The 27,623-nt window shown below is 44.3% G+C and overlaps 1 protein-coding gene across 1 annotated transcript in view; it reads left to right on the top strand.

The window, feature by feature from the left end:
- The window catches only part of LOC147447976 (DNA-directed RNA polymerases II, IV and V subunit 8B-like), a 30,811-nt gene extending 6,220 nt beyond the window's left edge, over window positions 1-24,591 (top strand). Inside the window, exons 3-4 of the mRNA XM_086524465.1 lie at window positions 24,040-24,134; window positions 24,233-24,591. Coding sequence (XP_086380591.1) covers window positions 24,040-24,134; window positions 24,233-24,347 — 210 coding nt within the window. The 3' untranslated portion in view covers window positions 24,348-24,591. The remainder of the gene's footprint in view (window positions 1-24,039; window positions 24,135-24,232) is intronic.
- Window positions 24,592-27,623: the final 3,032 nt, after the last annotated feature.

Genomic DNA, 27,623 nt, shown 5'->3' with positions numbered 1-27,623 from the left:
TAGATCATAAGAGAAAGATTCGATCTCATTGTTTGCGTGTGTGTGGTGAATGGTTTGGCACTCCGTCTCTTTGTTCATCTACATTGCATGCACAGTCTTTGAGGAAGACAAGATTTTTTCCACTCACTTTACATGGAATAGGTATATTCATGGTTTTGTGTTGGAAATGGTTTCAAGAATTTTCAGCCATGGAGATTCTTGAAGAAGAAAGAAGCATGACTCTCGACGAAGTTAAAGCATTGAAGATGACTTTGTGTCGCTTTCGGCGCGGCCCAAAGAAGCAAGCGTTGCAGACTTTTATGAAGTTCAAGTACCGCACAACCCACACATCAGAGTGGGCCGGCGAAGAGTCCCCTCCAGGATTCTAGATGCTATTGGCGATCTGCCTCGACGCCATATAGTTCGGTACCAGTACCTCACTTTGAAAAGGAGGGGATGTCACGTGACACATCCAACCCTATGTGTCCGTGGACAAGCTACAACACGACAAAGGTTCAGTCAGTCTAGATTTAGAAGTGATCTGGCACTTTTGTGAGTCTGTTCGCAGACCGTGCATGCCCAGTCACTTAGTGTAGATGCATATGGGAAATTTTCCAGTGCATTTAGCCTATTTTTCCTATTTTTGACATTTTTCACCTATTAATTTTAAGTGACTTTTGCTGGAAAGTAGGTAGGGCAAATTGAGTAAGTTTATATATAAGCAAACCTAGACTAGCACTAATTGGCAGAAGAGGCAGCAGGAGCACCTTGCTCAACAGGCAACTTCTCAGTAAGACTCCCTCCTTGGCAAGAGACTTAGCATTTTCAGCTAAGGACAGCCAGCGTTTTTCTCCATTGCAGATCAGCCCCAGCGTTTTGCATTGCAGACCAACCCCGCGACAGCAAGACACAGCAGAAGCCTAGCGTTTTTGCAGCAGAGCAGATTTTCAGCCCTAGCGTTTTTGATTTGCAGATCAGCCCCAGCGTTTTGCAGATTCACCGCGACGGAACATCAAGAACCATCAGCGTTTTCAGTTTTCAGCCCTTAGACACCGCAGATCAAGTCCCGAACCTTGCAGACCTCACCTTTCCTCAGCAGTTTCTCGCTGCACGGTCAGTTTCCGCAAGGTTTACAATTTCAGCCCGGAAAACGCAGATTTCAGCATCTACGTTTTCAGCGCGTTGTTGTCGCATTGTCGCCGTCGACATCATCATCGACATAGAGTCAAAATTCAGCAGATAAAGATTTGCAGATTTCAGCCATTAGCAGTTCCAGATTTCAGCGCGTCTCGTCGTCGTCCTCATCGTCGTTGACGTCGTCGGCAAGTCCAAGCATTGTAGAGATTTGTGCAATCATAAGTAGACCGCTCTCGCCATAGAGAGTGGGGCCTTCGGAGGAGGGGTTTTCAACGTCTCTGTTGTCGTATTCTCTTCTCTCTCTATCTCTCAGTCTCATACACTTGCACGCACAGTGTCCATTCTGTAACAGACTTGGACACTCCAAGTCAAGAATCAACCGCGACAGCACCAAATAACCACTTCAAAACAATTCACAGATCACAATAGATTTTCAATGGCCCGGCGGAGTTCCGTGCCTAGAGATATTGGCCCCAAAGACTGGCGTCCCTTTCGGTATTTCTTTTTATATTAATCAATCATCAAAGTACAAGAGAGCGGTTAGGGTTTCACTCTCAGACTCTGCGTCCAGATGCTCTGAGAAATGAGGCCCTCACCACTAATTTAAAGATTACAAGGGATGCCCAAAAGCAGAGCCCCAAAAGCTTTTAAAATCAAAAGCATCAGTTCTCTCTCTCTCTTAGAGAGTCTTTTCTCTTTTTTTTTATAAAAAAAAAGCAAAAGCAAAATTCGCGTCGCTCATCATTTTCCAAAAAAAATAATAAATAATAAAATTATTATTTTTTTAGCCTTCGCGATTTTCAAAAATTAGGGTTTTTGGCAAAAATTAGGGTTTGCAGGAATTTTAGGGTTTCTGGCAGAAATAAGGGTTTTTGCTGTTCGCCACGTCATCACTTTGTGACATACCCCCTTCTTGAAAGCATTGTAATCGACCACGATTACGCCTGCAAAACCGACAAAAGCCATAAACCGTCTTAGCAGACACTGACTGTTAGTACCTACGTACTAGGAACACACATCTAGCACATGTACAAAATCGACAGTCACATCACAGGACATCACCAGACATCACAGGACATCACATGACATTCAACATTCATTCGGATCTTAGACCATGATTTATCGGCAATGTAGCTAGCAATCACATCTAGGTCCAATCGGGACCTCAACGATGTCCGATTGACTAACCCCTATTGCAACCATGTCTATTCGAGATCAATCAGACCAAAACGCTGCAGTCATTTCGTCTATCAGTTCCTGCACTCACAAGAAGTCAAGAACAAATCAGTATCATTATCAGGAATTCCATTTCATAAAGTCATCCAGCAGAATACTGTCAGCTCTCAGTATCCCTGAAGCTCAAAGAGACATCAGTGACTTTAGTATCAAAATCGAGGCATCTGTTGACAAAGGAGTGGAGTAACTCCCCTCTTGTGCATCCCATTGTACCAGATCTTCGGCCAAGCTGAATTCTGGGTTCCGTTTGGAGTAGACTATGCTAAACCAAAGCATCGAGGTAAAGTTTCACAATCCGAGGAGTATCTGCTAGGTCCTCCTCCTCCATCCACTTCGCATCAAATGCAGGAAAGTTCTTGAACTAAACCAAGAACCGCCATCGGACTTTACCTTTCTTCGTATCATTATGTGCCAAAATCTGTTCAGGAACAAGGATCTCCTCGTTTTCTTCCACTTTGGGTTGCTCATCAGGCTCCCCATCATCAGGCACATCACCCTTAACAGGTTTCAAGAGACTCACATGCAATGCATTGTGAATCCTCTAAGTATCTGGCAGTTTCAATCGGAAGGAGACATCATTTATCTTGTCAGTGATCTGGAAAGGTCCGTAGTATCGGATACTAAGCTTTGGAAAAAGCCTCTCCTTTCCCTTTTTCTTTCTTAGGCGTGCCTTCTCAAAAGTAAGAGCACCCAATCATCCTCCTTCAGTTTCAAGTCGCGACGATGGCGATCCGCTGCCTTTTTCTGTCGTTCTTGAGACTCCTGCAAAGTCTCGCGAACCTTGGCAAAAGCCGTATCCAAATCTCGCGAATATTCATCCGCTTCAAATTTCTAATCTTTCGTGCTCAGGAAGGATGGAACCTTCGCAGCACTTTCAACAATCTCACATGGCGTCTTCCCCGTCGAAGAGTGTATCGTGTTATTGTAGGCAAATTCCACCAAAGGTAAGTTCTTTTCCCATTGAGTCTTCTGATCCGAGATACAAGACTTCAATAAATCTAAAATCACTGAATTGGCAATCTCAAATTGCCCGTCAGTCTGCAAGTGGAACGATGACGAGAACTGCAACTGCGTGCCAATGTTCTCCCAAATTGCCTTTCAAAACAAACTCATAAATCTGGGGTCTCTGTTGGAGACAATCGTCTCAGGCGTGCCATGTAATTGGAAAATCATCGTGATTTTTCTGTATTCTCGGGAGATCAAAAAAATGAAATCCATTTCAATATTTTCCCAGGGGCGGGTGGGTATGGGTAAAGGCTGTAACAATCCCTGTGCCTTATGCCTGTCAAACTTGACCTTCTGGCATACCAAGCAACTGCGCACAAACTCTTCCACATCCTTCTTGAGTCTCCGCCAAAAGAAATATCTCTCTACCCCTTTCATGGTGGTAGCAATGCCGCGGTGACCCGTAAAAGGTGGACAGTGGCATTCACTCATAACCTTTTCCCTCAACGGCTGTGTAATGCACAACATAGTCTTTTTCATCAAGTAGCCTTCTCGAAGGGAGTATTCAGCTACTGTCTCCCCATTCCGTATCCGTGTGAAAATATGTGCAAATTTGTATCTGTGGCACACTGATCGACCATATCCTCGAAGCTCCTATGATGTATCGCGGAAATAGCCAGAACCAACGGTTTCCGAGACAAAGCAGCTGCCACCACATTCTTCTGTCCCTGCACATGGACAATCTCGAAGTGGAACTGTGACAAGATGTTCACCCACCGCATCTGCTTTTCCGAAAGCTGCTTTTGTGACAAGAAGTAGCGCAAACTCTAATGGTCTGTAAAGACAGTAAAATCCGCTCCGAGTAGGTAATGCCACCACTGAGTAAAAGCATGGATAACCGCCAAAAGCTCTTTCTCATAGATCTGTGCTGTCATCTCCGGCCTAGAGAACAAACGGCTCTCGTAAGCTATGACATGGCCTTCTTGCATCAAGACCCCACCCAGACTACGACCACAAGCATCACAATATACTTCAAATGACTTCTGCAAGTCCGGCAAAGTCAAAATAGGTCCCGTAGTCAATTTCTCTTTCAATGTCCGAAAGGCAGTCACCTCTGTGGGTCCCCACGAAAAAGGTACTCCTTTCTGTGTCAAGGTATGCAAAGGGGAAGCAACCTCTGCAAACTTTCGTATGAACCCCCTGTAGTACGAACACAGTCCCAAGAAGCTTCTAACTTCATGGACATTCCTCAAATCGGGCCAATCACGGATAGTCTCTATCTTGGCCGGGTCTATTTGCACTCCTGCTGCTGACACAATGTGTCCCAAAAAGTGTATCTCTGGTAGGAAAAATTCACTTTTCTTTGCATTAATCACTAGCGTGTGATCTCGTAATGCCTGAAAGACTTGAAGCAGATGATCTCTGTGTTCTGCCTCATTCTTGGAGAAAACAATGATGTCGTCAAAGAAAGTGCTAACAAATAGCCTGTACTCTCGAAAAATCCTGTCCATTATCCGGTTAAATGTCGCAGGAGCATTGGTTAAGTCAAAAGGCATCACCAAAAGCTCAAATAACCCAAAAGTCGTTCGAAAAGCTGTCTTGTAGACATCTCCTGGCGCTATCCTGATCTGATGATATCCACTCTTCAAGTCAATCCTGCTAAAGCACGAGGATCCCTGTAACCTGTCGAGTATATCATCGATCCTAGGAATCGGAAATCTGTTCTTGATGGTGATTTCGTTGAGAGTGCTATAATCGATGCACATTCTCCAAGATCTGTCTTTCTTCAAAACCAACAACACTGGAGAGCAATACGGTGAAGTACTAGGCTGGATAAGACCCTTTTCCAAGAGGTCTTTCACTGAGTTCATAATCTTTTCATTCTGTACTCGGCTCACACGATAAGGTGGCCGATTCGGTGGCGTGCTTCCAGATATCAGATCAATGGTATGATCTTCAGGCCCTCTCAAAAGCAATCGGCATGAGCGTGGAGAAAAAAATCTTGGCGTTCTTTTGATCAGGTCAAAAGATATGCAACCTTTATCCAGCGTTCAGTTCTCCCAAAAGAATGAGTAAGAAAATTGAAGTTCATCAAGTACAATCTCTAAGCCCTTCATTTATCAAAGTGGCTTTCTCGGCCCGGTAGTCAACCACGGCGTAGTTCTTGTGGTACCAAGGGATCCCGAGTAGAACGTCACTCGCGTGCCCTGAACACCCCTATCATTGCAAACGAAGTTTGCCAATGCTCGGTGTAATGGCAACATCCCATCCGGGTGCCAGTTGAACTACCTCCGCCTGTGGCGTCAGTCTGTCGGGCGTAGTTCCAAATCGAGCCGCCAATTCCAAGTGAAAAGAAGTTGGCCTTGGCTCGTGGCGTCAGTCTGTCGGGCGTAGTTCCAAATCGAGCCGCCAATTCCAAGTGAAAAGAAGTTGGCCTTGGCTCCTTCAAAAGAGCTTCCTGATCCTTCACTTTGCCCCGAAAGCGGCAAAGTTTGTACTTTCATTCATTAGATTCGGTGCAGGTCCCACGCCATGTGGTACCAGTTCTGCTTTTCTATCTGCCTTTTCTGCCACATTCCTCAGCTGCTCTCGAACTCTCAGACCTGTCGTCGTCTTTATCATTCTGTTCTTTCTGTGCCTTATCAGGGCACTTTGCGGAAATATATCCATGTTCCCCGCATCCAAAGCACTTCCCCTCTCTGATGAAGCGAGCTCTCTCCTCAGGAGTAAGCTTGGGTCGTGCATCCTTTTTTTTCTCTGGGTTGCTCTTTTTCATTCTACTTTCATTCCCAGAAGTCTGTTCGGCTCGTTGTGTCATGGCCTCATCTGTGGGGTAGGTCAGACTGCCAGAGTGAATGGCAAAGCCCCGCTTCGCATGACTCATCAACTCCTGAACAGAAGCTGACATCTGTTCCAAGCAGTGATTTCGGATCTCTGTAGGTAGACCCAAGGTAAACCGCTCAATCTGTTCTCTGAACGAGATCTTCTTGAATGAAGAGGCGGGTAGAAAAGAGCTCCAGAATCTTTCACAATAAGAATTGATTGTATCTTTCTTGGTCATTCGAAGATGGTTCCAAGCAGCTCGTACATCTAGTTCATATTCTTGCGTCAACCAAGAAGAAATAAAAAGCTTCTTAAATTTCAGCCATTTAACTGGCGCACTCTTGTTTAAAAGAAGCGTGGACCACCAAGTACGAGCATTCCCCTTAAGGTAAGAGGTAGCTCTTCGAATCTTGGAGTGCTCTGAATAGTGTCCTCCCGCGAAAGCGATGTCAAACTGCTATATAAAAGACAAAGCCTTCGAAGCATCTGAGTATCCTGACAAGTATCACACTTGATCAAGTGGCCACCTTCCTTAAACTCTCGGACTTTCTTGCTTTCATCTTCGAGAAAGTCATACTGGTTGGCTTTGGAAAAAAAATCTTCTTGCTCGCATAAAAGTTTCCATCATCGGAATCTGAGCTGTCTGTAGACAAGTCCTCAGTAGAACTGTCAGTCTCTGGGCGAGATGTAGCCTTCTTTGCCTTTTTCTTGCCCTTTCCGAAGCTTTGTTTCTTGCTTCGCTTTTTACCCTTTCTGTCTTCTTCGCTCGAATCTGAAGAGCTAGAAGAACTGTCAGAAGAAGAAGAAGAAGAAGAAGAAGAAGAAGAAGAAGAAGAAGAACTGGGTACTCCTTCAAATCGAACACGCTTCTTCTGTTTCTTTGCCTTGTCAAAAGTCGATTGACGACCCAAATATCTCGGGAAGTTAGCGCTTTTCTTCTGCTTTTTTTTTTTGCGGTGCTTTTTGGCTTTCTTTTGCACGTCAAAAAGCTGAGCAATCCGTGCATCAACCACGTTCTCCAGTTCCTTCTCCGTATATTTCTTGGAGGCAGAAGGTTTCTTGAGAGCGGGTTTCGGGAGTGGTGTTGTGGTTCTCTGCCACTCCATCTGTACCTCTTCCAAAGAGGTCTGGTTCATATATTTTGCCATCTTCGGATCCTTGGCAAAATTGAGCATCATTTTTGTTGCATCGCCGATCAACTGGCGACGCTCTATCTCTCGCCGCTCCGCCTAAGTAGGCCAAGGCGGGCCATACTCTCTGCCTGAATCTTCGTTGTGATCCCAGCCCGCATCTCCAGATGCAGAAGGAGTCAATTGATCATTGCCTGAAGCCATAGGTGCCGCGGAAAAAAAATTCGGAGATCGGATTTCCCGTAGAAGAGAAATCGGCCGTGCTCTGATACCACTGTAAGACTTGGACACTCCAAGTCAAGAATCAACCGCGACAACACCAAATAACCACTTCAAAACAATTCACAGATCACAATAGATTTTCACTGGCCCGGCGGAGTTCCGTGCCTAGAGATATTGGCCCCAAAGCCTGGCGTCCCTTTCGGTATTTCTTTTTATATTAATCAATCATCAAAGTACAAGAGAGCGGTTAGGGTTTCACTCTCAGACTCTGCGTCCAGATGCTCTGAGAAATGAGGCCCTCACCACTAATTTAAAGATTACAAGGGATGCCCAAAAGCAGAGCCCCAAAAGCTTTTAAAATCAAAAGCATCAGTTCTCTCTCTCTCTTAGAGAGTCTTTTCTCTTTTTTTTTTATAAAAAAAAAAGCAAAAGCAAAATTCGCGTCGCTCATCATTTTCCTTTTTTTTTTTTAAATTTTTAATTTTTTAAAGCCTCCGCGATTTCCGGAAATTAGGGTTTGCAGGAATTTTAGGGTTTTTGGCAGAAATTAGGGTTTTTGTTGTCCGCCATGTCATTACTTTGTGACACATTCACTTTGTTATGATCATTGCACTCTCTCACTAAGAACGGAAGGCTCTTCCTTCCATAAGAACAAAAGGAACCTTGAGCACAGTTCGGAGCACTCATCTTGAGCAAAGTTCAAACATTTATTCCGCTGCACCTTACAAAAGAAAAGGCCAGCTGACTTAGATGACAAAGAGGACAGGAAAGGAAAGAAGCCTATGCCCTTGGCAGGTTTAGTGTCAGACATGTTGGGCGACTGGCCTAGTACAGATGCCAGTGAGTTATGTAGAGCGTTGGGTAAAGTTAGAGACCAAATGGCACTTATCTTCTTTGATCTAGGTGCCAAAGCGAACTTTATCATGCTAGAATTAGCTATGAAGCTGGGCATCAGAGCTGAAGAGACGGGCCGCAGAGGCAGGATTGGCATGTCCTGGCCACTCAGAGTGCGTTACTCCCATCATTGGAAAGCTGCGTCTGCATATTCAGTCGTATGTGGACACAGAAGAGTTCTACATCATGCCGCTAGAAGGATGTGATGTCTTGTTGGGGACCCCGTGGATGTTCCGAGTGCATGTAGTCTTGGATGCCTACAACAAAAGGATCACTGTACAACACAGGGGCAAAACTCACATCTTGGATGTAAAGCTAAGAGGAGAGTCAGTCCCTATTGTATCTACTTCTGCTATCATTTTTGTAATAAAGAATCATCTTTCTGCGTACTTGGTTTTTGCACGTGATGTTTCAGATAGTTGCCAGTCAAATTTATCTGTGCTAGATAAAGACAGGTTAGCATTTTTGCAAAAGTTTAATGGCTGTTTTTCTGATTCATTACTGCCTCAACTACCGCCGGAGAGGCCCGAGGATCATGCGATTGATTTGGTGCCAGGTTGTAGCCCACCAAATAGGCCACTGTATAGGGTTAGTGAGGCGCAGCGGAAAGAGATTATGAGCCAAGTGTAGGAGCTCTTAGAGAAAGGGTTGATTCAACCTAGCTCGTCACCCTATTGCTCTCCAGTGCTCTTAGTACAGAAAAAGGATGGCTTGTGGCGTATGTGTATTGACTACAGTGTATTAAATAAGAATACCATCAAGAATAGGTTTCCTATTCCAAGGATTGATGATATTCTTGACCTCCTAGAGGGTGCGGCGATTTTCAGCAGGATCGACCTTAAAAGCGGGTACCATCAGATTCGAATTAGGCTTGAGGATGTGCATAAGACTGCGTTTAGAACGACATTTGGTCTCTATGAGTTCTTAGTGATGCCATTTGGTCTTACGAATGCTCCTGCTACGTTCAATAGGATGATGGATAGGATCTTCTATCCATATCAGAACTTTGTTGGCACATTCTTTGATGACATGATAGTCTACTCGAAGAATGAAGAGGAGTATAGGCATCACCTGACCATTGTGTTCGAAGAGTTACGCAGGAACAAATTGCTCATCAATGGCAAGAAAAGCGAGTTCTTTTTGGAAGAGATCCACTTCCTCAGACACGTTGTGTCAAAGGATGGTGCCCGAATGGATCCTGCGAAGGTGGAAGCAATCAAGACATGGCCAGCTTTAAGGACTGTGCACTTGTCCGTAGCTTCTTAGGGCTATGTTCTTACTACAGAAGATTCATTTGCAACTTTGCAGAGATTGCTTCACCTTTACATGCTTTGCTAAAGAAAGAGGTCACTTTCAGATGGACCCAGAAAGAGATTTCAGCCTTTAATCTCTTAAAGGAAAAGATGACTTCAGATCCCGTCATTGTTTTGCCAGATCTCAGGAAGTCATTTGTGGTTCAGTGTGACGCTTGTGGCAGTAGCATTGGTGCAGTGCTAATGCAAGATGGCAGGGTAGTAGCCTATGAGAGCAGAATCTTGCAAGGGCCAGAGATGACCATGCAGGTCTATGAAAAAGAGTTACTGGCTGTAATTCATGCCCTCTTAAGTTGGAAACACTACCTGTCAGGAGCTGATTTTGTTGTCCAAACGGATCATCAGACCTTGCGATACTTTTTGACACAGTCAAAGCTATCGGAAAAGCATATGCGATGGGCAAACATTCTCTCCATGTTTCACTTCCAAATTGTGCATGTGGAAGGCAAGAAGAATGTTGTGGCTGATGCGTTATCAAGAAAGCCACAAATTTCAGCTGTGTCAATTCCTTATCATCATGAGCTTGATGACATGAAGGAAAAATATGCGAATGACGAAGATTTTGCAAGTATCTTCGAATAGTTACAGGAAGGACAACGTCATGAGCACTACCTCCTCAGAGATGGTTTTATGATGATGATGGCAGACTCTGTGTCACTAGGCCATTGCGACATAAGGTCATGGTAGAGAGTCATGTCCCACCGTATGCAGGGCATCGTGGCATAGATGCTACAGTGAAAGCGGTTGAGACATTCTTTTATTGGCCTACGTTGAGGAGAGATGTGGATGCCTTTGTGCGAGCATGTGTGATTTGCCAAAAGGTCAAGTTTGACAGGCAGAAGGCACCAGGGCTGTTACAGCCATTGCCGATCCCAGATAAACCATGGGAAAGCATAACTATGGATTTTATCTTTGATCTTCCCAGAACACAGACAGGAAATGATGGAATCTTGACCATTATTTGCAGATTCAACAAGCAAGCTCATTTCATTCTTCTTAGGAAGAAGATAAAACCAGATCAGATGGCACGTCTCTTTATGTACAATATCTTTAAGTACCATGGTATGCCACAATCAATTGTCAGTGACCGTGACCCACGGATGACAAGTCTATTTTGGAAAGGCATATTCGAGAATATGGGCACTACGCTTAAGTTCTCATCGTCGTTTCATCCACAGACAGATGGGCAGTCAGAAGATGCAAATTCTAGTGTCTTGGATCTGCTTAAGTGCTATGTGTCAGAGCACAAGAGTAAGTGGGAGCAGTATTTGCCGTTGGTTGAGTATGCGTACAATAACACAGTGTATTCTTCAACAGGCAAAGCACCTTCTGAAATTGTCGAAGGTCATGTGAAAGTTTCTCCCATTTTGCATATCAAGGAAAAGATCTTTTAGGCATATCAATATGTACAGAATATGGATGGAAATGTACAAGAAGATAAAGCATGCCCTTGAAAGGACACAGGCAAAGCAAAAGAAAGCTGCTGATCTCCACCATCGTGAACTGCTGTTTTCACTTGGTGATTGGGTACTGTTGCGGTTTGAAAAGGCACGCTTAAAGAAGCGAAAAGGTAAAGAAAGTCTCTTTACAAAGCTTAGTATGCACTATTATAGGCCTTTTCAAGTAATAGAGAAGATCAACGACGTCAGTTATAGGCTGAAATTGCTTGAGAACTGGAAGATTCACAATGCTTTTCACGTGAGTCTTCTCAGACCATTTATTGGTGATGTGCCAGAGGATATGCCAGTTGAAGAGCAGCCAGAAGTGGAAGAGCTTGATGAAATTTTGGTCCCAGAACAGATCATGGCACACAAGGAAAGAAAAGTCAAAGGCAAGGTTACAAGGCGATATTTGGTGAAGTTCAAGAACTATCCACCTATGGATGCAAAGTGGATGGAAGAGAGTGAACCGTTAGAGTCACCAAATGAATTGCAGCTCTACCTTGAAGCCTTTGGTTTACCACCTACATATTCTCCAACTCAAGAAGAGCAAAGGTCAAAAGGAAAGAAACCTGCGGTGGAGGGGGGTGATCCAGGCGCTAGCACTTCTCATGTATCTATGGATTTAGTGCAATAGAAGTGTACCCTGCTTGGCAATTGCCCTTGAGGAATGAAAGTTTTGTCCAAAGTCTGTACAGTGCTTTAGAAGTAAGTATGTCTTGTCAGTCGTCAAGAGTACAGTAATTGCTTCTAATGAGTACATGTTGACGCATTTTTAAACTGTTGGTTTATTATGCTTGAAAGAATTCGAAGTGTACTTAAAGTTATGGACTCTATTAAAGCCAGTGGCACAGTGTGAAGCCATCCACTGTGTCAATGGAACAGTCCCACAGGTAGACCATACATGAGTTAACAACTGTTGATTACACAAGAGTGTTAACTACGAGCATGTATGTCTCGTACCATGTCGACCAGGTGTGTACACATGAAAAGGTTGACAACCGTGATACGGTGCCCACGAAGTGTTGTACATACTAATGGATTGATATTCATGCAAATGAGGACGTTCGCGATTTCAAGAGGGGGGTATGTCACGAGTCTTTACTTGTTGATTTCTTTTTGGGGAAATTTTATTTGACTTGTTTTAAAGCACCCCTCTGGAAATGCCAATGCCCGAGTTACATGGTGTGAGGCGGACAATGAGAGTCTAGGCCGGACGACCAGTGAGCACTGCCACGGTGGGGCTACGAGTGTAAATCACCTGATAGCGGTCGACATTGTATTTTCCGATGTGGTTCCAGAGGTGATTGATGGTCAGACGACTAGTGTCACTAGGAGGTGTATTTTTCCTGTTCCCTTCTGTAAATACTAAATAAGTACTAGATATTTTTATTTACTTTTATTTTTACTTGTTTTCCCCGGAACCCTTGAAAAGGTGCAAGTGGACATTGCATGGCCAGTGTGAAACGGCTGCGGCGGCCAAATAGGTTTCTCACAGCGGGAGTCTGGGTCGGTCAATCTGGGACTGGTCGGGCCAGTTAGCACTGAATTCTGATGAGTATGGAAGCCTGTGTGCGCCAAATGAAGTCTGGGCCACTCGAAAAGTCACTTATAACTTTATAAGTCATTGGGAACTAGAGAATTTACTCAAAAGGGGCAAACTGGACACATGGCGGCTCTAGGCAGTTTTGCCACTTCCAGCATGAAGAGGGGGCGCCCAATTTGAGAGAGGAGGCTGATTTTTGAACACAAGTGACCTACAGTGTGTGTGTGTGTGTGTGTGAGTAGTGGGTGCAGGTCTACAGCTTTAATGGAAAGCTTGCCTTCTCCTGTGTCTCATGTAGTGCGATGACTTGCTCTCGTGCATCTCTCTCTCCCCTTTGGCACATATGGTAATGCCCCACTAGTTGGGCTACTCAGATGAACATGTACAGTTCTGGGGGTTTATGCGCGTTTGCCAAGGCAAGAGCCTTCTGAACAGGAACCGGATTAGCTAATTGCTAATCCCCCACAGGTATGCACAGTTCCATCGCGAAAGATTGCGAGTTTAGAGAGTTTTCTCGCGTGAAAACTCGTCCAATTCACAGGGGAACTGTCCCATTGCGTGCGGGAGCCCTTGGGACACGCGTAGGCGTGTTTGCTCCGCTAAAAACGATCCGAAACAGCGAATTACAGCCTGCTGTGTTTTTCTGCAGGTTTAGGGTTTCGCACCTAAACTGCAAGGGAACCTCGGGGGAGCCTCGTGAGAGCCTTGGGATGCGTGTACAGGCTTTTGGGCACCCGGCAGTGAAAAACAGGGAATTACAGCCTGTTGAGTTTTTGTGACAGCTCACCAGAAAGCTTCCAGATAGTGAGGGAATCCGTCCTAGACAGGTGCTTTTGACCTACAGGGGTTTTTACAGGGTGTCAGTCTCGTGTGCGCAGTGACATTCTAGTCACTGGACGCAACTGTGTTCTCTTCCCTTCTCAGTGCTCTGTGTAAAGTTAACAGGTAATTAAAATAGTACCGCCCTCTACGTTGTATAGGCCGGTTATATGGTTCCATCGACGGGATAATCACTTTTTCTTCAAAAAGTGCAGCGTGGATTGTTGTGGGTGAAAGCAACACAGAGCTTGTCGTTATGGCAGAGAAGAGAGACCAAGTACTTGAAGAGGGATCTTCCTCACATGGCACGGAGAAAGTTCGTTCAACTCTTCAAGAAGAGGACAGGTTGTTTAGAACTCAATTGCGTTGCTGCATGGACATGTTTCAGCAGTTGGCTAACAACCCAAGGATGCAGGAGTTCTTACAGGCTCCGACACAGGGTTTTCAGCCTCCTACACAGGGCATGACTAAGCCGTTGCAGGAAAAGGAGATTTCCAATGCGCAGAGGACTCATGATGCTCGAGGGAAAGCCCATGTGATTGAGCAACTAGCGGTGTCCAATGATCCAAAGCAACTTGCTTTAGCTGGACAGGAACCGTTTGTGAATGGTCAAGGGAGTAATGAACACGCTATGCGTCAGACCCTTCCATTACCTAATACTTATCCTGGTTATTTTGGAGGTGGTTCAGTGTTTCAAGCTATGGCTGGACCTTCCACAGGTTATATGCCAGGGAATGTGTTCGGGACAATGCAAACAGGCATGGTAAACCCTATGTACGCGAACATGGGTGTCCAACCAGGTTTTCAGGGTGCCTACGGCCAGTTTCGAGTGCCTGGAACACAATTTGTATGGCTGGTTTTTCGCAGCCATACGTACAAAATGCAAATACGACAGGTAAAACAATTGATGCGAGTGTTGGAATGAACAATCATGGAGCACCACTGTTACAGACACCTGTTTATGATAATGTGGCTCCTTTGAGTCAGCCCAAGGATTACAAGGAAGGTGGGCAAGGAGTGAAGTTTGAAACTTTCAGAGGAATTGAGGACCAATTGAAGGCTTTAACCTTCATTCAACAGTTCGATGCAGCTTATGCTGGAGGAAACTTCACGGAATCTTCAAAGATATGCAAGGCTGCCACTTTCTTGAAAGGGAATGCGCTTCAATGGTGGACAGCATTGTTGAACTAGGGTCGAGCTCCAACAACGCGGGTCCAATTCAAACAGCTTTTTGCGCTTGCATGGTTGACAAACACTTTTGAAGTGGATGTGATGACAGAATGGCATGAGTTGAATGCTAAACAGTGTGCGAATGTGGAAGAGTACAATAAACAGTTTTGGGCCGCACTATTGCCAGTCACCTCTTACAGGTTTGTGCCATTGTCAGAACAGGTTGAGAAGTACTGTTGCGGATTGCCCAAGAAAATAAGGGACTATTGCACAAAGACTACTGTCATGAATATGTTTCAGTGATAGAGAATGCAAGAGTGGCCAGGCTCCAGCAATCTGTCGAAGGGAGATTCCGATGGATTTAATAGCCACAAGAAAGGGTCCCAGGGCAAACAGTTTTCAGCCAAGGGCAATGTTGCAGCAAAGCCTTCTGAGCCTCCCGCAAAGAAGCCCTCCATTGAAGAAGGTGATACGTTCAAGAAGCAGTCTAAATCTTCTTCGAGACGAGGACAAGGGCAAAATAGGCATTTTTCTGGCAAAACTTTTGAAGAAAGGAAAGCTCTTAGGGAGGCCAAGAAATGCTATATTTGTGAACAGGAAGGACATTTTGCAAATGAATGCCCACAGAAGAAGTCACAAGATAAGGATGACAAGTCGGACCATAAAGGGAAGAAGCCAAAGCCAAGTGCAGGACTTGTTCCAGGTTTGGTTGGAGACCAGCCAAACACAGATGCCACGGAGCTGTGCATAGCCTGGGGCAAAGTTAGAGACCAGACGGTTAAACCGGCCTGTACTTTCAAAAAGGGCGGTAGACCTTAGACTTAAACCTTATTTGCTTTCACCCATTTAATTTGTCGCCCACTTTACCTGTACTTTCAAGACACAACAAAGGGGAGAGGGATACAGGCTGCTAGATTGCACCTGTATGAGTAGACCGACACCAGATTGGCCCCTAACTTAGGCGCCCCTTTCGGTATTTCTTTATTGTTTAAAAGAGGGAATAAACGCTGTGGCTCCCTACAAGCTGCCCCGCACAAGCTTGGCTGAATTTCAACTGTTCAGGCCCGATTTCGGCAGCATAACTGTACTAGGACCCTTCACAACTAGTATTCCCACGCATTGAATGACTTTCCCGACGCATACGGGCACTTTGCAAAACCTGGCGAGAATCTGCAGCACGCTGAATTCTCTGTTTTCAGCCCCGAAAATGTGTCAGATCACCTGTACTACGGTCCCCTCGCGTCCCCGAACGTCCTGGGGGTATTAGGGACCGTTTAGGGCCAAAACCCTAAACCTGCAAAAATACACAGCAGGCTGTAATTTACTGTTTCGGGCTCCGTTTCGCGTGCTGGTTGCATCCGTAGCAAGTCCTCGAGCTCCCGCACCTGTAGGGCTACTTGCCCTTTGAATCGGACGAGATTTTTGGTGTGAAACCTCTCCGAATTCACCTGTATCTGCAGGGGATTAGCCGCTAGCTAATCCAATACCTGTTCAAGAGGCTCTTTCCTCGGCAATCGCGCATGAACCCACACAACTGTACATTGGTCAATTGAAAAGCCCACTAGAGGGGCATAACATACTGCCATAGGGGAGAGAGAGGGCAGTGCGTAGCGTGCAGGGCATCACTCCTGGCACCGCACTGTACATAGGAGGGAAAGGAAGCACTCCATAGCTCTTAACTTGTGACAAAATCTGCAAATGAGCCTCTTTTCCCTTCAAATTCAGCGCCACCTTCTCTTGCATGAGGAAAGTGCACAGAAATGTGCCACTTGGCACATTTACAAGTCATTTCCCGTATCGGGGTTGCCGCCTAAAAATCTCCCAACCGGTTGCCCAGTTGACTTCACGGCAGAGTAAGAAAATGTTCCCCTTGTCATTCCGAAGATAATGACACAAACACATTTTCAGGTCCCAAAATAGCAGTTCCCTAAATTTTAGGAGATGCTGCCATTGTATCTTTCTAGGTCATCTGACCCCCTTTGTACACTGCAGCCACACCCAGCTCTGTAGCAAAGGATTCCACTTTGGCTAGTCAATGACCCCACTTTGGCTAACCATAGTCCTTGTCCAACCTTAGTGCTCTCTTGCCCTCAGGCTTGGACTCCCTCTGGACAATTCCACACTAGCTATGCAATGCAGGGCAGTTAGATTTCCCGAGGGGTGTTTCCAAAAAGTGAAAGTAAATAAATAAGAAGAAAGAAATCAACAAAAAGGATAGATAGTAGTCACACGTTGGTGACAGACAATGCTGGTATCTTTGATCCAGGAGCCCGTGCAAATTTCATATCACCAGAATTGGCATCAAAGTTGGGCATTCGTGCAGAGGAGATGGGTATGATAGGGGAAGCAGGTTTGGCATGCCCAGGTCATTCAACTTGTTACTCCCATTTTGGGAAAGCTTCGTCTGCACATTCAGAGCTATGTGGATGCGGAAGAATTTCATATTATGCCACTTGAGGGCTGTGATGTGTTAGTGGGTATCCATGGTGTTACAGGTTGCATGCTATGGTGGATACTTACAACAAAAAGATTACCCTTGTACATAGAGGAAAGACTCATGTCCTCGATGTAAAGCTTAAAGGCGAGTCTGTTCCAGTTGTTTTTGCTTCTGCTATTTCATCTGTAATAAAGAATCATCTTTCTGCGTACTTGATCTTTGCAAAAGAAGTACCTCAAGTTGTATCTAATTTGTCTACCTTAGATAAAGACAGGTCAACTTTTTTGAGTGGTTTCAGTGATTGTTTTTCGGACTCTTTGCCAGGGGAGTTACCTCCTAAGAGACCTGAGGATCATACTATAGATCTTGTGCCAGGTTCTAGTCCACCGAATAGACCACCATACAGGGTTAGTGCAGCCCAACAGAAAGAGATTATGAGTCAAGTCAACGAGCTTTTAGAGAAGGGGCTGATTCAGACCAGTTCATCCCCTTTTTGTTTACCTGTACTCTTAGTGCAGAAGAAGGATGGTTCATGGCGCATGTGCATTGACTATCGCGCCTTGAATAAGAATACCATCAAGAACAGGTTCCCCATAGCGAGGATAGATGACATTCTTGATCGGCTTGAGGGGGCGTCATTGTTTACAAGAATAGACCTAAAGAGTGGGTATCATCAGATACGCATTAGGCCAGAAGATGTCCATAAGACTGCGTTCAGGACAACATTTGGTCTCTATGAGTTTCTTGTTATGCCATTTGGTCTCACAAATGCTCCTGCCATGTTTAATAGAATGATGGACATAATTTTTAGACCACATAGAAACTTCGTGGGTACCTTCTTTGATGACATGATTGTCTACTCAAAATCCGAAGAGGATCATAGGGATCACTTGACTGCAGTTTTCAATGAGTTACATAAGAAGTTAGAATAGGCTACTCATTAATGCGAAGAAGAGTGAGTTCTTTTTGCAAGAGATTCACTTCCTTGGACACATTGTTTCAAAGGATGGGGTACGCATGGATCCTGCCAAAGTGGAAGCAATTAGGTCATGGCCAGACTTGAAGTCCGTACATGACATTCGAAGCTTTCTAGGCTTATGTTCCTACTACAGGAGGTTCATCCGAAATTTTGCTGAGATTGCTTCTCCACTCCATGCACTACAAGGAAAAGGAGTTACTTTCAAGTGGACAGCCAAGGAAATTTTAGCGTTCAAACACTTGAAAGAGAAGCTGACTTCAGATCCGGTAATCATTTTGCCAGATCTTTCGAAACCTTTTGTGGTTCAATGTGATGCGTGTGGCCATAGTCTTGGTGAAGTTCTAATGCAGAATGGTTGAGTAGTCGCATATGAGAGCAGAATTCTTTTGAAGACTGAAAGGAACTTGCAAGTCTATGAGAAAGAATTGTGGCAGTAATTCATGCTCTCACTAGTTGGAAACACTATCTGCTAGGGGCTGATTTTGTTGTCCAAACGGATCATCAAACCTTTCGATATTTTCTCTCATCACAGAAACGAAGTTGTCTGAGAAGCACATGCGATGGACAAACATCTTGTTAATGTTCCATTTTCAGATTGTGCATGTGCAAGGGAAAAAGAACGTGGTGGCTGATGCGTTGTCACGAAAGCCCAAAATTTCAGCAGTGTCAATTCCGTACCATTGTGAACTGGACGAAATGAAGACACAATATGCTGAAGATTCAGATTTTGCAAGGATCTATGACCAGCTTGTTGATGGGCAACATCATGAGCACTATATGCTTAAGAATGACTTTCTCATGATGCATGGAAAGTTATGCGTTACTAAACAGTTACGGCCAAAGATTTTGATGGAAAGTCACGCTCCACCCTATGCTGGACATCGTGGAATTGATGCGACAGTGAAAGGGGTTGAGACATTCTTCTATTGGCCAGCTTTGCGTCAAGATGTTGACACATTTGTAAGATCATGCTTAGTTTGCCAAAAAGTCAAATTTGATAGGCAAAAGCAACCGGGATTGTTGTAGCCATTGCCGATCCCTGATAGGCCATGGGAAAGCATAGCAATGGACTTTATCTTTGATCTTCCAAGAACGCAAACAGGCAATGATGGGATTTGGACTATCATTTGTAGGTTCAGTAAGCAGGTCCATTTCATTCCTGTGAGGAAGAAGATAAAGCCAGAACACATGGTAAGATATTCATGAGCAATATCTTTAAATATCACGGGATGCCTCAGTCAATTGTCAGTGACAGGGATCCCCGTATGACGAGTCTTTTCTGGAAGGCATTGTTTGAGAACATGGGTACTACGCTAAAGTTCTCTTCTTTGTTTCATCCGCAAACTGATGGACAGTCAGAAGAGGCAAATTCTACTGTCTTGGACCTGCTCAAATGTTATGTGTCAGAGCACAAGGCAACTTGGGAACACCATCTCCCATTGGTTGAATATGCTTACAATAACATTGTGCATACGTCAACAGGTAAGGCACCATTTGAGATAGTGGAAGGAGGGAAGAAAGTCCTGCCCATTTTGCAGACTAAGGACAAGATTTTTGAGGCAGACTAGTATGTGCAAGATATGGATGAAACATACAGGAAGATAAAGATTGCTCTTGAGAAGACTCAGGCTAAGCAAAAGAAAGCTGCTTATCGTCACCGTCGTGAACTTGTATTTTCACTTGGTGATTGGGTGCTTTTGCGCTTTGAAAAGGCCAGGTTAAGGAAAAGGAAAGGCAAGGAACGCTTGTTTCCTAAGCTCAGTATGCGATATTATGGTCCTTTTCAGATTTCAGAAAAGATTAGCGATGTAGCTTACAGGTTAAAGCTACCAAAAGGCTGGAAAGTACATAATGCTTTTCATGTCAGCCTTCTAAGACCCTTTGTTGGTAATGTGCCAAAGAATATGCTTGATGAGGAACAACCCGAAGTGGAAGAATTGGATGAGATCCTTGTTCCTGAACAGATATTGGCACATAAGGAAAGAAGGTTAGAGGAAAAGTTGCAAGACGCTATTTGGTGAAGTTCAAGAACTATCCATCGTTGGATGCCAAATGGATGGAAGAGTCTGAATTGGTTGATTCACCTCAGCTATTGCAATTGTATCTTGAAGCCTTTCAGATGGAACCCACAATGACTTGATGTAGCCTTTTTGGAGCAAGGCAAGAGCATGGTTCATGATGCTCAAGAGAGTAGTTAAGCAATTGTATCTACTCTTTCCATACAGAATTTAGCTAGAGAAGTTTGTGCTTCAGAGTACACTAGAAGGCTTCTATGCTTGATATATGTGTCGTAGCCAGGTTGGTGGGATTGTTTAATTGTCCAACGCTACATTTCCGGAAGCATGTATATCTTGGATTTCCATCATAGAATATGTGTGATATCAACAGATACCACATGTATTATTGGCATGCAAGCGAGGTCGCTTGCAGTATTTCAAGGGTCGGGTGTGTCACCAGGAGGTGTATTTTTCCTGTTGCCTTTCGTAAATAAGTACTAGATATTTTTATTTACTTTTATTTTTACTTGTTTTCCCCGGAACCCTTGAAAAGGTGCAAGTGGACATTGCATGGCCAGTGTGAAACGGCTGCGGCGGCCGAATAGGTTTCTCACAGCGGGAGTCTGGGTCGGTCAATCTGGGACTGGTCGGGCCAGTTAGCACTGAATTCTGATGAGTATGGAAGCCTGTGTGCGCCAAATGAAGTCTGGGCCACTCGAAAAGTCACTTATAACTTTATAAGTCATTGGGAACTAGAGAATTTACTCAAAAGGGGCAAACTGGACACATGGCGGCTCTAGGCAGTTTTGCCACTTCCAGCATGAAGAGGGGGCGCCCAATTTGAGAGAGGAGGCTGATTTTTGAACACAAGTGACCTACAGTGTGTGTGTGTGTGTGTGTGTGAGTAGTGGGTGCAGGTCTACAGCTTTAATGGAAAGCTTGCCTTCTCCTGTGTCTCATGTAGTGCGATGACTTGCTCTCGTGCATCTCTCTCTCCCCTTTGGCACATATGGTAATGCCCCACTAGTTGGGCTACTCAGATGAACATGTACAGTTCTGGGGGTTTATGCGCGTTTGCCAAGGCAAGAGCCTTCTGAACAGGAACCGGATTAGCTAATTGCTAATCCCCCACAGGTATGCACAGTTCCATCGCGAAAGATTGCGAGTTTAGAGAGTTTTCTCGCGTGAAAACTCGTCCAATTCACAGGGGAACTGTCCCATTGCGTGCGGGAGCCCTTGGGACACGCGTAGGCGTGTTTGCTCCGCTAAAAACGATCCGAAACAGCGAATTACAGCCTGCTGTGTTTTTCTGCAGGTTTAGGGTTTCGCACCTAAACTGCAAGGGAACCCCGGGGGAGCCTCGTGAGAGCCTTGGGATGCGTGTACAGGCTTTTGGGCACCCGGCAGTGAAAAACAGGGAATTACAGCCCGCTGAATTTCTGTGACAGCTCACCAGAAAGCTTCCAGATAGCAAGGGAATCCGTCCTAGACAGGTGCTTTTGACCTACAGGGGTTTTTGCGTCGTTATGTTGCCAAAATCAGGTCGAAAACCTGCGTTTTCAGCCCTCGCCAGGTTTGGACAGCTTTGTGAAAGCTTGTGCTAAGTGGTCGGATCGTCTACCTTAATTTGAATAAAGAAATACCGAAAGGGGCGCCAGTCTTTGGGGCCTACAGGGTGTCGGTCTCGTGTGCACAGTGACATTCTAGTCGCTGGACGCAACTGTGTTCTCTTCCCTTCTCAGTGCTCTGTGTAAAGTTAACAGGTAATTAAAATTGTACCGCCCTCTACGTTGTACAGGCCGGTTATAACTAGTGTGAGTGCCGTGGAAGCATCTCCTAAAATTTAGGAAACTGCTATTTTGGACCTGAAAATATGTTCACATCATTAGCTCTGGAATGGCAAGGGGAACATTTTATTACTCTGCTGCCGAGTCAATTGACGCACCAATTGAGATATTTTTAGCCAAGTTGGCCAAAGTCGGAAACTGGGCGAGGTGTCACTCTGTGAGCACTTCTACCACTCTGGGCGAGTCTACAAGAGAAAGGGGGCGCCATTTTCAGCTGCAGGCAGATTGCAACAGGTGCAAGAGCTATGGAGTGCTTCTTTTCCCTCTTATGTACAGTGCGGTGCCAGGAGTGATGCCCTGCACGCTACGCATTGCTCTCTCTCTCTCTCTCCCCTACAAGCAGTTATGTTATGCCCCTCAAGTGGGCTTCTCATTTAACCAATGTACAGTTGTGTGGGTTCATGCGCGATTGCCGAGGCAAGAGCCTCTTGCACAGGTACTGGATTAGCTAGTGGCTAATCCCCGTAGGTACAGGTGAATTCGGAGAGGTTTCACGTGCGAAATCTCATCCGATTCAAAGGGCAAGTAGCCCTACAGATGCGAGAGCTCGAGGACTTGCTACGGATGCGACCGGCACGTGAAACAGAGCCCAAAACAGGGAATTACAGCCTGCTGTGTATTTTTGCAGGTTTAGGGTTTCGGCCCTAAACGGTCTCTAAAATCCCTAGGAGGTTAGGGGACGCGAAGGGACCGCTGTAGAGGTGATCTGGCGCATTTTCGGGGCAGAAAACAGAGAATTCATCGTGCTGTAGATTCTCGCCAGGTTTTGCAGAGTGATCGTATGCATCGGGAAAGTCATCTATTGTGTGGGGATACTGATTGTGAAGTGACCTAGTACAATTATGCTGATGAAATCAGGCCAGAACAGATAAAATTCAGCTCAGATTGTGCGGGGCAGCTTGTAGGAAATCACAGGTTTTATTCCCTCTGTTAAAGAATAAAGAAATACCGAAAGGGGCGCCAACCTCTGGAACCTACAGGTGTCGCTGTCTGCTTGGGAGCATTCTAGCTTCCTGGCCGTGCTTTTGTTTTGAAGTGTAATTCCAGTCTCAGTTACAGGTTCCTTTTAAGTCATTGCTTTGTGTCGTATAGTCAAGTGTTAAAGAATCAGGTGAAAGCTAACGTCTACCGCCCTACGGGCCGGTTTCACCCCCCCCCCCCCCCTTTTTTGGCTGCAGTGTTACGCCCCCTACATCGAGATGGGCGCTTGAGCTGTGTCTGGCCATGTGTGAACACGGGCCTATGGTTAGGGTGGTTAAGGAATCCCATAAATAGGGTACCTAGGCTGAATACGGAGCAACCGTGGTCATGATGTCATTTGGGTGGTGTTTGATTGACTCACAAAGATGACGTGTTTCATTCCTACTCGCACCACCGTAAAGAGCCATGAGTTAGCTCAGCCCTTTGTGGGAGCACTTATATAAGCTCTATGGTTTGCCCGAGGAAATTGTCAGTGACCATGATCCCAAATTCACTGGTTTGAAAGCTAGGAGGAGAGGCTCAAAGGAGTCAAGGACGAAGGAAGATCCAACAAGATTTGTAGACAACCACGAAGACAAAGGACCTTAGAAGCATTGTTGTGGAAGTACGACGGTTAAATCCCAAGTTTATGGAACAAGACGACATAGTGCCCGCAAGTGAAGAGGGGTAGCAGTTTGGTCTACTGGCACTTCAAGCAAGAGGGGATGCTGTCAGGATTGGCAGCTGCAGATGCATGGGGATGGCTGACAACAACTGTGCAGACCCTCCTTTCGGAAAAGCCAATTGTGCTTGATTGGCCACCAACACATCCGCTAGATGAGTGCTCCATCAAAAGGCCCACACAACCCAAGCATATTATACCAGGTGTAAGAAAGGAGACATTAGGGGCCCACTGGCAAAAGATGACCAAAGTAGCCAAAAACTGGCCCAAAAAGCACATTCAAAAGAAGAATGTAGGGTTAGTTTTCTTGTACACTGCATTCTTTGTAGGTCTCTACCTCTGCTGGAGTTGAAAATAGTAAAAACGAAGTGTGTGTGTGCATGTGTGCGTATAACGCTCAAGTTCTACTTCTATTACTTGCTACAAGGGGCTGTTTTTACAAGTTGTCTTGGTATACCTCAATGTAAAGTGTGGGTTTTTGCAGAGTGGGAGAAAGTCTCTTGCTGACAAGTATGAATATGTCATGTATGGAAAGCTCTACAAGTTCTCAGATCAAGAGAGTGGCGGCAGTGTGAAGATGTATGAAGGCTATTTTAACAATTTTGGTTTTTGCTATTAGACCTGAACAATGTTGAAATATAACTAGATGTACTTACAAGTATGAATTGCATATGCAGAGAAGTTTACGTATCCTTTGGTGGCCTTCTGATGTTGCTGAAAGGAGACCCCAGTAATCTTGGAAACCTGATGATGGATCAAAGGCTGTATCTTCTCATGAGAAAGGTTGGCTAAGCTATGGTACGTACTTAAGGATATTCACGAACGACGACAAACGATCACTATAAATCATCATCTACAGGGAAACATTGTTAGGCAGAGTTGTACTTTTAGAGTAGTAGTACAAATGAACGTACTATCGAAGTACCCTTCTCTTTAACTGTGGGCCACCTCTACCCAAACAAAGCGAATGGTACATTATAGTGGAACAAATCATTCCCTTTTAGTTTGAATCAAGCCCACTCTGTTTTGATTTGCATTGTCAGTTCAGCTCATTTCTACATACATGCCTGTCAAATGCTTGGTTTTCCTTTACTATGCAGCATGTCCGTTAATTTGTTATGAGCTGACGTACGCTTGGATGAGACAAAGGACTCGAAATATACAGAAGCCATGCCTGCGGTTGCTTTTTTCGTTCTTTTCTTGATTTCTCTTCCATCAAATTTTCTTTTGTTGCACATCTTACTGAGCTTGTGTATGGGAATGCCATTAGTTCCAAAAGGTAGAGATCCCATGAATGTGTATATTGTCCAAACATGTCTATTCATTGCCCTTGCAGCTAGCCTACTACAGTGAAAAAAAGTTTTACAACTGTCTTAACATTGGAAGGACAGGGAACTTTTTCAATGAGCAATATAAATTATCACCTTTTGAAGAGTATACTCCTGAACAATTGAGGTGGGACTCTTCAATACTTATTGTTCTACCACACTTTCCCCTGAAGGCCAAGCAAGGACCTCATTCAACAGTTAGAATGTCTTCTATTGAGATGATGTTGGATCTATTGACAAAACAGACAACAATTACTGCATCGCTCTCTTCACAAGAATGCCTTTGGGGAGACTTTCTACATTTTCATGGACCCCAGATAAGAAATTTTGTTAAAGATGAAGCAGTTATCCCTTTCTTTTTTGCAGATTCTAGGGTCACAAGGCAAGCTTCAAGTGGGTATTATTGTTGCTGCTTTGACATTTCATCTCTACGTCACAGAACTTGCGTCCTTGCTTTGAAACGTATAATATCTTGCATTTGTCTGCTATGGTCTACATATCCAATCATGGCGGATTGTGTAGTAAGCTTATGAAACCTCTTAGAGGAAGTTTCAACATTCCTCTTTGCAGACATCAGGAATAGTTATCAAATCTGCTATTAGTCACAAGATTGAATCTACCTTCGTATCAACATTTGTATCTCTTTATCATAAAATGAGATTCTTCTATCAGAGTTTTCTACAGAGCTACAAATATAAGGTTTTTTTTTTCTGAAAGGAATGTTTGAAATGTGATCTAGCGCATATTTTATTTAAAGAAGGGAGAAGCTTTTGCTTGAGAGTTTTTGAACGTTTATAAGATATGGAGGCTCAATCTTGTTGTGCAAGTGGAGGAACATACATGTAGATTCAGTCAAAATGTTGGAAGAAAAAAAGTGAATGAGATCAAAGATGCACATTGGAAGATACACGCATGCTCACAATAGTTAAATGATTTGCTCATTAACAGAATTTGAAGGGGCTTCTTGTTAGATGAAGTTTTACGGTAAAACTTCGAATTTAGATCAAGTACCCACGTCCTCACATTTTTGGGTGGGCCAACATAGAATAGCAAAACTCCACAAGTATCACTCGATGGATTCATCCCAAAATTTTGTCTCATCTTAATGGCCAGGAGAAGGGAGATTGTAAGCCAAAGTGAACCAAGCTGGAAAGGATCAAATGTTTACAAAGAGGTGTATAAAGGCAATCAAATAGTATTGGGCCAAGTATAAGCTAGCCAATGTTCCAATCCGTAACTTAAAACCTCGTCAGAAATTGCCAAAATCCAATAGGGAGAGAGAGATTAAGAGACAACGTTGAAGAAAACCCAAGAAATTGACCCAAGGTCAAACTTTTTATCCCTAGCAAATTGATGCTCCGGGATGCTAATGGCTTACATAGAAGCTCTAGTAGAGTTTTTCTATTCTAAGGAAGCTCTAGCAAAATTTTTATATTCCAAGGAAGCTTCTATAAGCAGAAGAGGTTATGTTGAAAAAGGACAAGGTTTGGAGTGTTAGGGTGCATACTATTGTCAATTTCTTGCCAAAAAAAGTTCACAAATCTTCACAACATTATTGCGTATGGCGTGTTGTACCCCATGGTTATAATAAGTCTTGAAACTATTGTGAAACCTAGCCACCTAATCTCCCCATTATGCCACACAAATCTTCACAACATTATTGTGTATGGCCTCTCCTACCCCATGGTTCTAAGTCTTGAGTTATTGTGAAACCTAGCCACCTAATCTTCCCACACTTCAAATCCTTCAAATCTCTCCATTAGCCCTACACCTCTCCCCCAACACCACCGCTTGCCCTAGCATAGATGGTGTTAGGGAATTGGATTTAGATGGCATAATTGTGATAAATTAAAGAGATTATTTTACGTGTGTAAGACTTTGCAAACTTCATATACTAGTTGCAATATCAACCTCGCATACACACATGCACTCATGAAGAGAGAGAGAGAGAGAGAGAGAGAGAGAGAGAGAGAGAGAGAGAGAGAGAGAGAGAGAGTTAGTTGACACTGATTGAGAGCCAGATTTATGAATTGGGCCCACCCTCAGAACGGAATTTGTATAACAATATACTTGGTACAAGAGAGACTTTGAACCAATACACATATTGATTGCTTGCCATAAGATTTCATATTCAATGAGATTAATAACTCAAAAATTTGATCGAATAATTGTTGTTGACTCTTAATTAGGAAGCAAGTGAAGAAGTATTGTATAGTGGGTAGTACATACTAAGTTGCTTCATACATTATTCAGCATAATAGAGTCATGGCTATGGAGTCTTGTGAGGAGAAAGTGTATGAGAAGAAGACTTTGACATAAGCCTAGTTGCAAAAAAATTGGCCACTCTAGATAAGTTCTGCATGATCCAAATGACCCCTTACCTCTGAGCACGGTGTTATTGGTGAGAAGAGCCTTGCTTTATTGTGTAAGGGTGTTGAAGAGAGAGGATAGAAGTTGCTTGCGCCACATTCATCTAGGGCGCCCCTTCTTGGACCCCTCTCACACCTCTTGGCCACCCATTGTTGCCTTGACCACCAAGTTTAGCCTTGATGTCCGATTTCCCTATTCGAGTAAACCTTATAGCTTACTCTTAGGGGCATCTGTCGAGACCCATTGGTTTGTTGTGTTTGTCCCCTAAATACATGTGGAAATCTAGAATGAATTCCCAAGGTACATGGTGCTCTTGGCTAAGTGGAAGAGATTGTGTAGAAAGAGGACAAGATATGGAGTGTTAGGGTGC

This window comes from Adiantum capillus-veneris, chromosome 11, assembly GCF_014529385.1.
Source record: "Adiantum capillus-veneris isolate H3 chromosome 11, ASM1452938v2, whole genome shotgun sequence".
Classification (NCBI taxonomy): domain Eukaryota; kingdom Viridiplantae; phylum Streptophyta; class Polypodiopsida; order Polypodiales; family Pteridaceae; genus Adiantum; species Adiantum capillus-veneris.
Note: the sequence above shows the minus strand (reverse complement) of the source record. Positions and strands in the feature narration are given on the sequence as shown.